A 16,548-nucleotide genomic window follows, 5' to 3' on the forward strand; every position below is an offset into this window, starting at 1 on the left:
AGAGTATAAATTGTTAGTATCTAAATCTTTGCTAACTGTCTACTTACACTAATTTATTGTTTATAAATCCATAATTGTTAATCTGGCATTAAATTTTAATCACAATTATTTATTAAAGCCAACTTTTACGAAACTATTTTCCGTTAGGTGGCAGCAATTTCGAAATATCGCAATTAATAATAGAATCAAGTTTTAAAAGTTATCAGTTTTAAACTACACTTTAGCTTTCAGTTCTGGAAAAGTTCTTACTAACACACAAAAAATCGTGTAGTAATGAATTGAGATTATCCTGCAATACTTCATGAGAAGTAATAGCTTTAGTATCAGTGTTTATAAATCATTTTAAATACCGTGTGACACCAAGGGAAAAGTGATATAAATGAAAGATAGGTTTCTGTGTTGAAGTTCTTGGTACTTACTATATAAAACTTGCATGGGTCGAAGATAAAGCTTCGTGGATACTGGTTATAAATACGTACGTTTAAAATGGAATTTTGGTTCAATGACAATGAAATTGCTGACTTCACTAAATTATCAGTGCGCAGTCAACCATACGTAGGCAGATATATATTCAGCATAAAAGTGGTGCTATCTTTCATTTAGTTCGGATTATTAATGTCTTTTACGTCGGAAGATCAATAAGAAAAAAGTTTTGTTGTCGTCTTCATTTTATTTTCTGTTTCAAAGAAATTTTGTGACGGCCAAAATTGTTTATCCTTCATCTTAAATTTTACTAGAAACATTTGGTTTTATATCAAAAATATTATTTATCATTTATTTTCCTTATTTTCTTTTCTGCCCACCTTTTAGTGGATCATCAGTAAGTCGATAGGCTTAGGACGCTAAAAATGGGGCTTCGATACCCGTGATGACCGAAACACAGAAAACCCAATGTGTAGCTTTGGGTTTAGAAACAAACAACATTTTCTCTTCATACTCCATTTATCTATCTATCGTTTTGTCCTTCTGTCTATATTATATCTGTCGATATAACTATGTATTTCTCTAGCTGTCTTAATGTATATATATTCTATCTGTGTATATATTTATCTTTCAATCTGTATTTTCACTATATCTATCTGGATGTTCAGTTGTGAGTATGCATATTTATCTATCGTTAATTTGCTTTCAGTTGAGGTTCTTGTCATACTAGTAATATATACCTAACCCTCTTCAGTTAGGGCATGGACTAATGGAAATACCAACCTTTGCTTAACAGTAATTATGAACATAAAGTTTCCATTAAGCCTCGTTTATTTAGCTCTCTCTATATATATATATACACATATATTCACGTATACGTGCAGATAGTTGTTACGACACTGTGAACATAGAAGTGGAACGAAGGTATACAAAGAAATGGAGCAAATGTTGTTCTTCCGGCACAAATACAATTAGAATATGTAAATTTGGTTTCAGTGATATTTGTTCTCATTGTCTCCTAGTACGGAGGTTAATATGTGACACCGTACTTAAAAAAACAAGAGAGAGAGAGAAGCAAATTCCATACTTTTTTGTTAATCCAAGGATTATGGGTATCAAGGAATTGTTCCCTTCTAACAAGAATTAAAACTAGAAGCAATTTCCCCTAAGTTTTCTCACAAATATTGCGTAAAACATCTGGTACCAAAGTCGAATAGTTTCCATAACAAGAAGAAAAATTGATACAAAAATATTCAATAATTTGTCCATTTATTTCACAGCAATCATTATTCTGGAACCTATTTAGGCTTTACAACTCAGTAATCTTAAACCTATAACTAGCTTCTTCAGTGACTTGGCAGCAAGGCTGAGCGCAAATCACGGTACAGTTCAATGTTCAATTTGTTCAGCGGGTAGAGCGCAGGTAGTCCAATGTGTCGCTTTGTATTTAACAACAAACAAAGAAAATAGTTTTTAGAATACGAATTGAACATTGTGTATGTATATATCTTTTTCTCACACAGTTATTGGTAAACTAATATGTTCGTACGCTTTAAGTAATTCTTTCCGTTGGTGTTTTTGTTTTCCACGTGCAGACACGAAGCTCAAAAAGTTGTTAGTGTTTCTTTACTGTATGAAAAAAAGAAAATTAATTTATGACACTTAAATTTATTTCTATCACGTACAACGCTTTGTTTGCTTGTATTTAATTACAAAGTCGCACGTTGTGCCTATAACGGGAATAGAACTCCAATTTTTAATGTTTTAAGCCATCGGAGGTCTTGTACAACACTGAATTTGGTTGTGGTTAATTACTATAAATACAAAAATTGCTAGATGGCGCTACTGATGCAGACCTATTAACGATTATTTGCCTTATTTACTGAAGTTAAAATTCCATATTGCATATCGACCAACTAAACTTTGTACAATAAAGTTAGACGTCTAAGCATGCTGGCTTGGAAAGAAATAGCTTTTGACGAGTGTGTTTTCTTATAGCAAAGCCACATCGAGCTATCTGCTGAGCCCACCGAGGGAAATCAAACCCTTGATTTTAGCGTTGTAAATCCGAAGACATACCGCTGTACTAGCGGGGGGCAGCTTTTGACTAGTTAACATATTAGACACCATTACAAGTGGTACGATGGATAAATTGTACAATAAAATATTAACCTATTAGTAATATTGACCTGTTTTATTTATCATCTGCTGTTTGGTTTCATAAATATTGAAACTTGAAATACTTGAACGATTTTGCATAGCAGACGTAATTACTATGAATTATATAACATTTCTCATTAGTGTTATCAGCATCTTTAATAAAAGAGTAATCCCTCATGGTATACAAACAAAGCAACTGATTAAATCGTTTTAAGCCCACAGCCCAGAGAATACGGTGTGACAAACATTGTCATAAAAGACATAAAAAGTAACATTTAAAGAAATAACTTCAGAGTTTCCATAAATTATCATTACTATGTTTCAGTTACTTTACGTAAACTAAGGATCAACACGTTTCGCTACGCTTGATTTTACATTATTCTAAAACGTTTCAATAGTTTAATGTGAAGTTCGCGCATTAGTATCTGTTCAATATCTTTTATCGTCTGCTATTAACACCAACGCTGATACCGTTCCCTAGCAACTACAGTTCTTATCTTGAGAAAAACTAGGATGACAAATATTGAAATTTATTTTATAGAAATTTTGTCATAGTTGTTGTTTTTTGCATAACTAAAACTGAAACCATAATTTCATAAGCCACGCGACAACACTAATAAAGTCTTTAAGCCGTACATTAGACTGAAAAAAAAATCTTATTTAAACCTCAAGGATACACTTCAGACAAAAGATGTGTCCTTTTACTCAGTGTAAGCGAAATCGTGACGGATTTTTATTGGTACAGCCATAGCGCCAATAAATCGATGTAGCAACGAAAATAGTCAAGCCGAGCGAAAACTAACCTTTGTTTCTCATGAAATTAATGATTTTTTCCGGACTTCAAGATAATAAAGTGCTTATAAATGTCGAATGACATTCTATTCCAGATCACCCTGAACTTAGCGGTAGCCTGAAGAGCTTATAGAAATAGAATTTAGGTTTTGTTTCCCCCAAAAAAAACAATTCGATAGAAATGATAATATACAAAAATAAATTATCATACCTTTACCAATATTACAGAGTTCTCTGGTTGAATAATTATTAATTAGTACCAATAAATAGGTGTTTTAAGTAATTCCCATTTTTCAACAAGTTAGATAATTAACGCATATTAATAGCTAATGTTGAAAGTTTAATAAAACCCTAGCAATAGATGAACAAAGACTTGTTTACATATTTAAGAAATTAAGACTCTTGTCTTAGTCTTGAGTGACTGCAATAACCAATACTTTGTAATTCCTGTCTCAAAAAATCGTATCCCTTATTACATTACTTCTCCGTGCATTATCAGGATCTAAGGTTCGAGACCACAGCAAATATTTCTCTCTTTACGTTAAAGACTGTAAAACAAATACTATATGTTTTAGTGTTCAGACAATATGCTTATATGTATGTCTCTCTAATCTTTTTTTATAAAACTTAACTTTCTAAGTGTGAAGCAGAGAAAGAGCATCTACCTCCTATAGAGCCTGACCTGGGGATAACAGCTCCAGAATTTAAAATTGGCAAGAAAGATGTAAGTTTGTTTTTCGTCTGATAGATTTGATGTATGAATGCGTAGCTGTTCCAAAGGTTTGAAAATGTCTCTAAGTAAAGGTTCGCAATCAATAAACGTAACATTATTACAAGGTTATGATACTTTATCGATATTAGTGTTTCCTCTTAACCTCTGGCTCTAGAATCATTCCTGCGCTGTTCATCTCACTAGAATACTTCCAGACAAGTTGTATTAACGCATTCGTATTAAGCGTATCAATTGTTTACACCACCTGGTTTTACAGCATGTTTTGAACCATTGGTAGTTGTGCAGTCTTAATGCTATTTTGGACAACAAATCATGTTCAGACACCAGGTTTTAAATAAGAACCAATCAACGTGATCATCCTCTAAACATACATGATCATTACTGGTCACTAATCATGACCAGATATAAGTTAGTTATTATTTTCCTGGTACAAGCCCAGTCATGTCTCGTAGAATAGTGATTGTTGTGAAGATAGGAATAGAGTGGTTAGCCCTGAGAAGGACTGCATATTATCTGTAGATAGTGAGTAGAAAATGCTATTTGGAATTTCAAGTACCACAAGGCCTCAGTTGAACCAACAGCATCTCGGTGTAAGTGGTAGACTAAGTTCATATATTTCTATTAAATCTCTGTATATTTGTTGCCAAGTGTGGGAATCCATTTTAGGATCGAGTGTAGCGTGAGTGATGAGAAGTGATACTTTCTGTTACCTCCTTATTCTTTTTCAAGCTTTCCATAGTGATTAACGTGGCTACGTTCTCTACAAAACAGGAAACTAGACATGTAAATTATTGCATGTTAAACTCCCTGAAAATATAAAGGGTTCTTTTCAACTGAGAGAATTTAACAAGCTGAGATCTGTCCTGTTTGAGTAGTGAGCCAAAAGAAACGTGGGATAAAATCCGAATTGTTGCTAAAGTGTACAGACATTGGTTATTCAACTGAATATATATCAAAATGTCTTGAAATATCCCTTCGAAATGTTCATTAAAATGGGTTTAAAATGCGAACACACATTTGGTAGTTTATTTCGGGTTAACAAATTACGGAAAAATTTGTAGATGGTTTCCAGAGTTTGTGAAATTATGGAAAGTGTTGAAAGGAACATAATGAGTAAAGCCATATCTGAGTGGAAAAGCCGACAGGTTATGCTTAGCGAATAGTAAGGCAATTATCTAGTTCAAATTATTAGGGAAATATACATATTTGTTACTGTATCAATACACCTATCTAGACAGAAACACCATTGTGGACTCTTTTTATAACACTACGATGGGTCGTAGGAAGAACGACAGAGATGAACTATGAAAGTGCGCCTGAACATGTCTTTTGGTATTTCTTCAAAAGTGACTTCTCAATCCTACATCTAGTGGCAGGGTACTTTATAACTATTTAAAATAGGTGCTGATGGGCTAGTTACAAACGTGTACTTGAAAGTTACTGTCACAGTGAGCATTAGGTCTGCGCAACTACAGAAGGTTCAAGAGATATCGTAAATACAGAAGGTAAGCGATTAATAATAAAAATATTAATATACATAATTAACAATAATTAATAATAATAAAATATTAATATACATAATTAACAATAATTAATAGTAATAAAATATTAATATACATAATTAACAATAATTAATAATAATAAGATATTAATAAATATAATTAATAATAAAAATATTAATATACAAAATTAACAATAATTAATAGTAATAAAATATTAATATGCATAATTAACAATAATTAATAATAATAAAATATTAATATACATAATTAATAATAACGTCATTAGACATTGTCATGTAGTAATTAAAAACGATAAATGACCCAACACTACCAGAAGTTAATCACGTCACAAAATAACGTCATCCAATATGGCTGCATTCATGATACCGCCATTTTGGATATTATCCTGTATAACTGCATCCTGCCATCTTGTTTGACTTTAGGCTCTTACAATTTTGTATGACCTATAGCTTTGCCCAGACCTACTGGGTGGGTCATCTGTCATTCCAAATATACGAATACTCAAAGGTCACAATTACAGATAAGTTGTATCTTTCTTAAACGGTTTCTATTAAGACGTTACATAAATTTCTCGCATAACGGAAAAATTATAACGAAGTTAACAAAATACTAATTTCGGGAATTCAAACTGAAGAGAAACAAAATTTTCTTCGTGTAATACACTTGCTTTTCCATTTATTAATTATAAAAAGAAAAACCTTTTTTTTTCGGTTTGCTGTATCATTGTCCGTTTCCCCCAAAAATATATAGCGTTGAAAATTGTCGTGTTAAATGAAACACAATAAATGTCCCTCGTATTATTGCAAATTAGCAATATTTTTAATAAGAACATGTGTCATCAGTAATTTTTCTGCTTTGTATTTAATAGAAAAAAACTATCATAGAACTTTTGTTATGTGTATAATTTTCCCTTTTCTTCTCTAAAAGGAACAACCGTACACAGCACATTTGTTATCTATATAATTTCCCTCTTCTCCAAAAAGAAAAACCGTACGCAGCACATTTGTTATTTATATAATTTCCCTTTTCTCCAAAAGGAACAAACGTACACATAATTTTTATTATCTGTATTATTTTTCTTATTCTCCAAAAGGAACAACCATACACATAATTTTTATTATCTGTATTATCTTTCCTCTTCTCCAAAAGGAACAACCGTACACATAATTTTTATTATCTGTATTATTTTTCCTCTTCTCCAAAAGGAACAACCGTACACATAATTTTATTATCTGTATTATCTTTCCTCTTCTCCAAAAGGAACAACCGTACACATAATTTTTGTTATCTGTATTATTTTTCTCTCTTCTCTAAAAGAAACAACCGTACACATAATTTTTGTTATTTCTTTTTCTTGTTGTTGTCTTCTGATCTAACAAGAACATCTCCGCGAAACTTCTATGTTTTCAATAATTTTTTTTGGCTTATAGTGGGAACGTCTGTATGTGGAGGTTTTGTATACAATAAAACACAAGATTGGAGCGAGCAGTGCCGATTACGTTACATATACCACAGATCTATACGAATATGCACAGAAAGCTTTCCAGATGTCGCCAGAACATCACCGACGGCTCTTTGTCGTGGCCCAAGATGAAAAGGTAATAAAATTTAACCATCACATTAAATTCTCAAGTTCGAACACACTTTTGAAAAAGTTTCAGTTTACACACATAACCTTCGTATGAAATGTTGATGTAAGAATGCTCTTATTTACAGGTATCAGTTTACACACATAACCTTCTTATAAAATGTTGATGTCAGAATGCTCTTATTTACTGGTTTCAGTTTACACACATAACCTTCGTATGAAATGTTGATGTCAGAATGCTCTTATTTACAGGTTTCGGTTTACACACATAACCTTCTTATAAAATGTTGATGTCAGAATGCTCTTATTTACAGGTTTCAGTTTACACACATAACCTTCGTATGAAATGTTGATGTAAGAATGCTCTTATTTACAGGTTTCAGTTTACACACATAACCTTCTTATAAAATGTTGATATCAGAATGCTCTTATTTACAGGTTTCAGTTTACACACATAACCTTCTTATAAAATGTTGATGTCAGAATGCTCTTATTTACAGGTTTCAGTTTACACACATAACCTTCTAATAAAATGTTGATGTAAGAATGCTCTTATTTACAGGTTTCAGTTTACACACATAACCTTCGTATGAAATGTTGACGTAAGAATGCTCTTATTTACAGGTTTCAGTTTACACACATAACCTTCTTATAAAATGTTGATGTCAGAATGCTCTTATTTACAGGTTTCAGTTTACACACATAACCTTCGTATGAAATGTTGATGTAAGAATGCTCTTATTTACAGGTTTCAGTTTACACACATAACCTTCTTATAAAATGTTGATGTCAGAATGCTCTTATTTACAGGTTTCAGTTTACACACATAACCTTCGTATGAAATGTTGATGTCAGAATGCTCTTATTTACAGGTTTCAGTTTACACACATAACCTTCTTATAAAATGTTGATGTCAGAATGCTCTTATTTACAGGTTTCAGTTTACACACATAACCTTCGTATGAAATGTTGATGTAAGAATGCTCTTATTTACAGGTTTCAGTTTACACACATAACCTTCTTATAAAATGTTGATGTCAGAATGCTCTTATTTACAGGTTTCAGTTTACACACATAACCTTCGTATGAAATGTTGATGTAAGAATGCTCTTATTTACAGGTTTCAGTTTACACACATAACCTTCTTATAAAATGTTGATGTCAGAATGCTCTTATTTACAGGTTTCGGTTTACACACATAACCTTCTTATAAAATGTTGATGTCAGAATTCTCTTATTTACAGGTTTCAGTTTACACACATAACCTTCTTATAAAATGTTGATGTCAGAATGCTCTTATTTACAGGTTTCAGTTTACACACATAACCTTCTTATGAAATGTTGATGTAAGAATGCTCTTATTTACAGGTTTCAGTTTACACACATAACCTTCTTATAAAATGTTGATGTCAGAATGCTCTTATTTACAGGTTTCAGTTTACACACATAACCTTCGTATGAAATGTTGATGTCAGAATGCTCTTATTTACAGGTTTCGGTTTACACACATAACCTTCTTATAAAATGTTGATGTCAGAATGCTCTTATTTACAGGTTTCAGTTTACACACATAACCTTCGTATGAAATGTTGATGTAAGAATGCTCTTATTTACAGGTTTCAGTTTACACACATAACCTTCGTATGAAATGTTGATGTAAGAATGCTCTTATTTACAGGTTTCAGTTTACACACATAACCTACTTATAAAATGTTAATGTCAGAATGCTCTTATTTACAGGTTTCAGTTTACACACATAACCTTCGTATGAAATGTTGATGTAAGAATGCTCTTATTTACAGGTTTCAGTTTACACACATAACCTTCTTATAAAATGTTGATGTCAGAATGCTCTTATTTACAGGTTTCAGTTTACACACATAACCTTCTTATAAAATGTTGATGTCAGAATGCTCTTATTTACAGGTTTCAGTTTACACACATAACCTTCGTATGAAATGTTGATGTAAGAATGCTCTTATTTACAGGTTTCAGTTTACACACATAACCTTCGTATGAAATGTTGATGTAAGAATGCTCTTATTTACAGGTTTCAGTTTACACACATAACCTTCTTATAAAATGTTGATGTCAGAATGCTCTTATTTACAGGTTTCAGTTTACACACATACCTTCGTATGAAATGTTGATGTAAGAATGCTCTTATTTACAGGTTTCAGTTTACACACATAACCTTCTTATAAAATGTTGATGTCAGAATGCTCTTATTTACAGGTTTCAGTTTACACATAACCTTTGTATGAAATGTTGATGTCAGAATGCTCTTATTTACAGGTTTCAGTTTACACACATAACCTTCTTATAAAATGTTGATGTCAGAATGCTCTTATTTACAGGTTTCAGTTTACACACATAACCTTCGTATGAAATGTTGATGTCAGAATGCTCTTATTTACAGGTTTCGGTTTACACACATAACCTTCTTATAAAATGTTGATGTCAGAATGCTCTTATTTACAGGTTTCAGTATACACACATAACCTTCTTATAAAATGTTGTTGTCAGAATGCTCTTATTTACAGGTTTCAGTTTACACACATAACCTTCGTATGAAATGTTGATGTCAGAATGCTCTTATTTACAGGTTTCGGTTTACACACATAACCTTCTTATAAAATGTTGATGTCAGAATGCTCTTATTTACAGGTTTCAGTTTACACACATAACCTTCGTATGAAATGTTGATGTAAGAATGCTCTTATTTACAGGTTTCAGTTTACACACATAACCTTCTTATAAAATGTTGATGTCAGAATGCTCTTATTTACAGGTTTCGATTTACACACATATCCTTCTTATAAAATGTTGATGTCAGAATGCTCTTATTTACAGGTTTCAGTTTACACACATAACCTTCTAATAAAATGTTGATGTCAGAATGCTCTTATTTACAGGTTTGATCGTAACATTATAACTCTCCCACGCCTGAAAGGGCGAGCATATTTGGTGTGACGGCGATTCGAACCCACGACCCTCAGATTACGAGTCGAGTGCCCTAACTACCTGGCCATGCCGGGCCTACTATTTAACAATCATCACCACTATATCCTTTAGTTATTTTTATAAACTATTTTAAAGTCAGGATATGTTTCACTTTTCTTTTTACACTTTGTTTCCACTGATTCACCATCATCAAGTTATTCCAGTTAGTAATATCTGGATAATAATGTGATTCTGTGTTCGTCTGCTATTTCAAGATATCACCTGTTGTAGTGTATCAGAAACGAGAGATTCTCAACATCTACCTTTTTTAACTTAAAAAACCACGAGACATGCATTTGAAAGAAAGAAAGAAAAAAACATATTTTCTGTAGATAATAATTTCTGATAATAATAATAATGTCTAATTTTGAAGTCATTCTTACCTCAGTTGCCCCTCAATGGCAGAGTGGTATGTCTGCGACTTACATAGCTAGAATCCAGGTTTCGATACTTGTGGAAGGCATACCACAAATAGCCCATTGTGTTGCTTTGTACTTAACTATAAAAACATCTTACCTCGAGCTCGAATGATTGAATCTGAATCCAAATAATCAATAGGAGTCTGGGTTAATGTTTCACTAGAATCTGCCACTGAGTATTGATTTCTATGTTTTTTTTATGTGATTGAAGATTACGAGAAAATCATTAATTTTCTTCTGTCGGTTTTCTTATTCTCCTGATATTTCACGACTACTTGCATGAGTTAAGTTCCATGGTTAACGATAACATTAAGTTTTTTGGTATTCGATTCTTACTCTACATGGATACGTCATAAAATTAACGTGCAACGTAGGAAGGACCATTAAGATATGTTTTTGTTTTGTTTTTATTTCCTTATAAACGTTGTTATTTGTGTACACTCCCATTAAATTTTAACACTAACAAAGCTCTGTTTTAGTCTTTTAACACTAATAAAACATCTGTTTTAATATTTTAACACTAACAAAAGCTCTGTCTTAGTCTTTAACAGTAACAGATGCTCTTCTCTTTGTCTTTCAACACTAACAAAACCTCTCTTTTAGTTTTATAACACTAGCAAAAGCTTTATTTTAATATCTTAACACTAACAAACACTGTTTTAGTCTTTTAACCCTAACAAAACCTGTCTTTTAATATTTTAACACTAACAAAAGTTCTGTTTTATTCTTTAATACTAATAGAACCTCTATTTTGGGTTTTTAACAATAACGAATGCAGTTTTTTGTTATTTACGGTGTTGTTTTTCTACAAAAAGTTAATTAATCATAATTTCATTTTCTAAAGTCTTGAACTTTATTTTTTCTTTCAGCCCCCTATACCAGTGTTGAACGTTGTCGTTGTTGAAGCCCAAGGTCTGGAAGCTAAAGACCCCAATGGTCAGTCAACCAATCAGTTATATCTTATTACTTTATTTAGATAAAAATGTGAATCTGTCTTTAAGAAACATTGTTTTTATAACTAAACTGTGTTTATTTTAACTTATCAAAGGTAGTCAGTTTGATTTTAGGATGGTTAAAGGACAGAGTCATGTCACAAAGATTCGATAGAATTCTTTTTTTCCAAAGTATTGCCTTATTTTAACAAAAAACACTTTAATTTGGGTGCTGTGTGATGTAGATGTTCCATAGTGTAATATACTAACAGAAATATTTATTGCATTGCATGTTTAGGGTTAAATCTACTGTACTTTGGGGTAAAAATGGACGTTGTAATTATGATATCGAAATAGACTAAACTGTGTACGATAAATAAACAATATTCAACTAGATATAAAGAGTGATAACGTGGGGGTTATATAATTAAAACAAATCTTGCAGACAAAAATAAATTAATAACTTTTATATTTAGCTCATATTACAAGTTTCAGTTCTGACTCTTTCAACGGCAGAAAATGATACAAAAATTCAAGTATTATTGTGCACGATCAATAAACGTGAAAAGACAGTTCGTGGTGAGAAGCAAATAGTCTGTTTGTTTGTTTTTTGAATTTCGCGCAAAGCTACGCGAGGGCTATCTGTGCTAGTCGTTCCTAATTTAGCAGTGCATGACGAGAAGGAAAACAGCTAATCATCACCTCTCATCTTCATATCTTGGGCTATTCTTTTACCAATGAATAGTTGGATTGACCGTCACATTATAACGCCCCCGCGGCTGAAAGGGCGAACATGTTTGGTGCGACCGGTACTCGAACCGGCGACTCTCAGATTAGGAGTCGAACGCTTTAACCCACCTGGCCATGCCGGGTCTAAGTAAATAGTCAACATGTTTTACTAGAGTAAAGCTAGTTTTTAAGAACGCTATTTTCAGTGGAAGGAGAAAATCTTTCCAGTTTCTAATTTGATTACATAGGACATTCAAATTACAGAAGCGACGTTCACTCAAAATACAAACATATTACTTAGTTTTCTTTCTAAAACTATCAGTTGTGGTGATTTCACTGTGAATTCAGCGTTCTCCCGGGCTCTACGAACTGACAACAGAAAATTAAACGTACTGAATACTTCGTCCTACCTAATTGAATGTGGTATTAAATTACTTGCATTTCATTAATATGTTCTAATAAATATAGTATACATTTCGTTACAAGTATATGTGGTGAAATGTGCTTTTGTTTGTTTGTTTGTTTGTTTTGAATTTCGCACAAAGCTACTCGAGGGCTATCTGTGCTAGCCGTCTCTAATTTTGCAGTGTAAGACTAGAGGGAAGGCAGCTAGTCATCACCACCCACCGCCAACTCTTGGGCTACTCTTTTACCAACGAATATTGGGATTGACTGTAACATTATAACGCCCTCACGGCTGAAAGGGCAAGCATGTTTGGCGCGACGGGGATGGGAACCCGCGACCCTCAGATTACGAGCCGCACGCCTTAACGCGCTTGGCCATGCCGGGCCGAACTGTGCTTTTCTACATCAATTTAAAACCTCAATCACGCGACTGCCGACTTATTCAAGGAATATATGTATATCTAATTACTGTATTTTTTATCTATCTGTATGTCTATCTACTGATAATATCAACTCTCAAATAGCAATAGCTACAACATTAAATGAAATATTGTTCGAAAAGTCATTTCTTACATATTTGTTATCAGAGGTCGGATTTTAAAATGTTACCCACTTTGAATGTAATGGAACTTTCAAACTGTGCTAACAACCATAATTCATATTTCTTTAAACACGTTTTGCAGATCGTCCATGAAATTGATAATTTCTATTTCAAACGTTTAAATTTTCCCTACGTTAACAATATTTTTCAAAATCAAGTAGTAAAGAAACGTGATCATTTTCGTCACACCACTCCAGCGCCAATTTGAATGTTAAATCCAAAATTCGGTGTGTAAAGTTAACTACTTACTGCGTAGTGTGATATATAACTTAGAGATGTGAACACACGTGACTTTTACTGTTCATTACGCACATCATTTAATACATTTTCGTAAGATTCACAAACCATCAAGTGAAATAAAACAAACTTACCTCCTGTTTTCTTTTATAAAGGTCCACAATGTTACAATACGTGTCGGCGAAAAGGCTAAAATTCTACAAAACTGACATTCTAATTTAAGTTATCTATGTTTGTATTAAACAATATGTTAAAAATCACCAATGAGAACTGAACAATAACGTTTCGTTTAAATGTCAGTAAAATTCAATAAGTCCAAATACTCTGCTGGCCCCGGCATGGCCAGGTGGTTAAGGCACTCGACTCGTAACTTGAGGGTCGCGGGTTCAAATCCCCGTCACAACAAACATGCTCGCCCTTTCAGCTGTGTGGGCATTATAATTTTACGGTCAATCCCACTATTCGTTGGTAAAAGAGTAGCCAAAGCGTTGGCGGTGGGTGGTGATGATTAGCTGCCTTGCTTCTAGTCTTACACTGTTAAATTAAGGACGGCTAGCGCAGATAACCCTCGTGTAGCTTTGCACGAAATTCAAAACAAAGCAAATACACTACTATCAAAGAAGAAACATATGTGTTTCCAACTATTCTAAATTGTCGCTAGGTGTCGATTTTCTTCACGTTTTGGTTTTTATTTAAAATTCCTGAGAGTTTTAATTTCTGACAATCATACTTATTTGAGTTCGTAATGAGTAGATACAGCATTTATCTTTCACGTATTAAAGGAACATCTGTTGATGTTATCACAATAAAGAACCCAAAGTTACTATTAACAACAGAGAATACCGAACAGATAACTCACAAAACCCTATAAATAGACATGAGAAACTGATAGTAGCAACATAATAATAATAGACAACATGAGAAACTGATAATAACAATAAACAACATGAAAAGGTGATAGTAACAGCACAGTAACAATAAACAACATAAGAAGCTGATAGTAACAGCACAGTAATAATAAACAACATGAAAAACTGATAGTAACAATACAGTAACAATAAACAACTTAAGAAACTGACAGTAACAACACAGTAACAATGAACAACTTGAGAAGCTGATAATAACAATAAACAACATGAGAAGGTGATAGTGAAAACACAGTAATAATAAACAACTTAAGAAACTAATAGTAACAACACAGTAACAATGAACAACTTGAAAAGCTGATAGTAACAACACAATAATAACAAACAACATGAGAAACTGACAGTAACAACACGATAATAATAGACAACATTAGAAACTCATAGTAACAACACAGTAATAATAAACAACCTGAGAAACTGATAGTAACAATACAGTAACAATAAACAACTTAAGAAACTGATAGTAACAACACAGTAACAATGAACAACTTGAGAAACTGATAGTAACAACACAATAACAATGAACAACATGAGAAACTGATAGTAACAACACGATAATAACAAACAAGAGAAACTGATAGTAATAACACAGTAACAATAAACAGCATGAGAAACTGATATTAATAACAAAGTAGCAATTCACAACATGAGAAACTGATAGTAACAACACAGTAACAATAATCAACTTTAGAAACTGCTAGTAACAACACAGTAACAATAAACAACATGAGAAACTGACAGTAACAACACCAGCATTAAACATGAGAAACTGATAGTAACAACACTGTAACAATAAAGAACATGAGAAATTGATAGTAACAACACATTTTCACTAGTCGGTAATTTTGCACAGATATAAAAATGTCGCAAAGTAAAAATCGTGATAGCTGATTTGTGTCTTCGTAAACATTTCTATAAAAGTTACAGTTAGTACTGTATGTTAATAGACAAGCTTCAATGTAACTTCTTACACTGATGCTTAAACTTAACGTTTTTCATTAGAGTGATTATTAGCTCGTTCTGATAATAAAGTGTTTGGTTAAAGGTAATATAGACCAGTGACAATATTTGTTACAACTTGGTTTGTGATATTGACCAGTGACAATGTTGAGTACAACTAGGTTGGTAATATTGCTTAGCGACAACATTGTCCTTCTTGATGACGAGAAACCCACTTGAAAAAAAAACAACTCTTTTTGTTAACCTGAAGACGACCTTGGAAGGTCGAAACGTTGTTTCTGCTTTATTAGTAAAAGTGTTAATACCCATACCAGCCGTTATGAGATACAGTAACAATATTGGTTACAACTAGATTGGTAACATTGGCCAGTGACAATACTGGTTACAAAGAGGTTGGTAATATTGACCAGTAACAGTATGGGTTACATTTAGGTTAGTAGTACTGACCAGTGACAATATTGGTTACAACTAGGTTGATAATATTGACCAGTGAAAGTGTTGGCTACAACTATGCTAGTAGTGCTGACCAGTGACAATATTAGTTACAACCAGGTTGGTAATACTGACCAGTGACAATATTGGCTACAACTAGGTTGGTAATATTGACCAGTGACAATGTTGGCTACAACTAGGTTGGTAATATTGACCAGTGGCAATGTTAGCTACAACTAGGTTGGTGATAATACTGGTTACAACAAGGTTTACAGTTGACCACAAATGTGTGAACGTGCAGCTGTGCTTACGTGAGAATGAGCGAGATTATACACCACACAACTTACTTTCGATACTGAAGTTTATCTGCTGGTGTTTCATTCTAGTTGGTCATGTAAGAGTAGATTCGTGCAACGAAAGTTTTGAAATAATACCATCAATTAAGGGTCGCTAAGTATGATAGGTTTACGAAGTTCGTTATCTAAATATTTGTAATCGAAGAATAACGCTTATTATACTCACTTAATATTATTATAAGTAACTTAGAATGTTTTTGATTCATTCTATCGAATGCCCATTAAACGAGAACAATCATATCAGTAACGTGTAAAATAAAGATAATTCAATATTCATTTAGATGACAATGGTCACTTTTCTCCTGATATAAGTCTATACTTGTGATGAT

General features: G+C 32.7%; 1 protein-coding gene across 3 annotated transcripts in view; it reads left to right on the forward strand.

The window, feature by feature from the left end:
* The window catches only part of LOC143255043 (BAI1-associated protein 3-like), a 162,410-nt gene that overhangs the window by 95,403 nt on the left and 50,459 nt on the right, over nucleotides 1-16,548 (forward strand). For all 3 annotated transcript variants that reach the window (XM_076510077.1, XM_076510079.1, XM_076510078.1), the window contains exons 3-5: nucleotides 4,016-4,099; nucleotides 7,062-7,229; nucleotides 11,511-11,577. In XM_076510077.1, the coding sequence (XP_076366192.1) occupies nucleotides 4,016-4,099; nucleotides 7,062-7,229; nucleotides 11,511-11,577 (319 nt within the window). The remainder of the gene's footprint in view (nucleotides 1-4,015; nucleotides 4,100-7,061; nucleotides 7,230-11,510; nucleotides 11,578-16,548) is intronic.

Source organism: Tachypleus tridentatus, chromosome 7 (genome assembly GCF_004210375.1).
Source record: "Tachypleus tridentatus isolate NWPU-2018 chromosome 7, ASM421037v1, whole genome shotgun sequence".
NCBI lineage: Eukaryota > Metazoa > Arthropoda > Merostomata > Xiphosura > Limulidae > Tachypleus > Tachypleus tridentatus.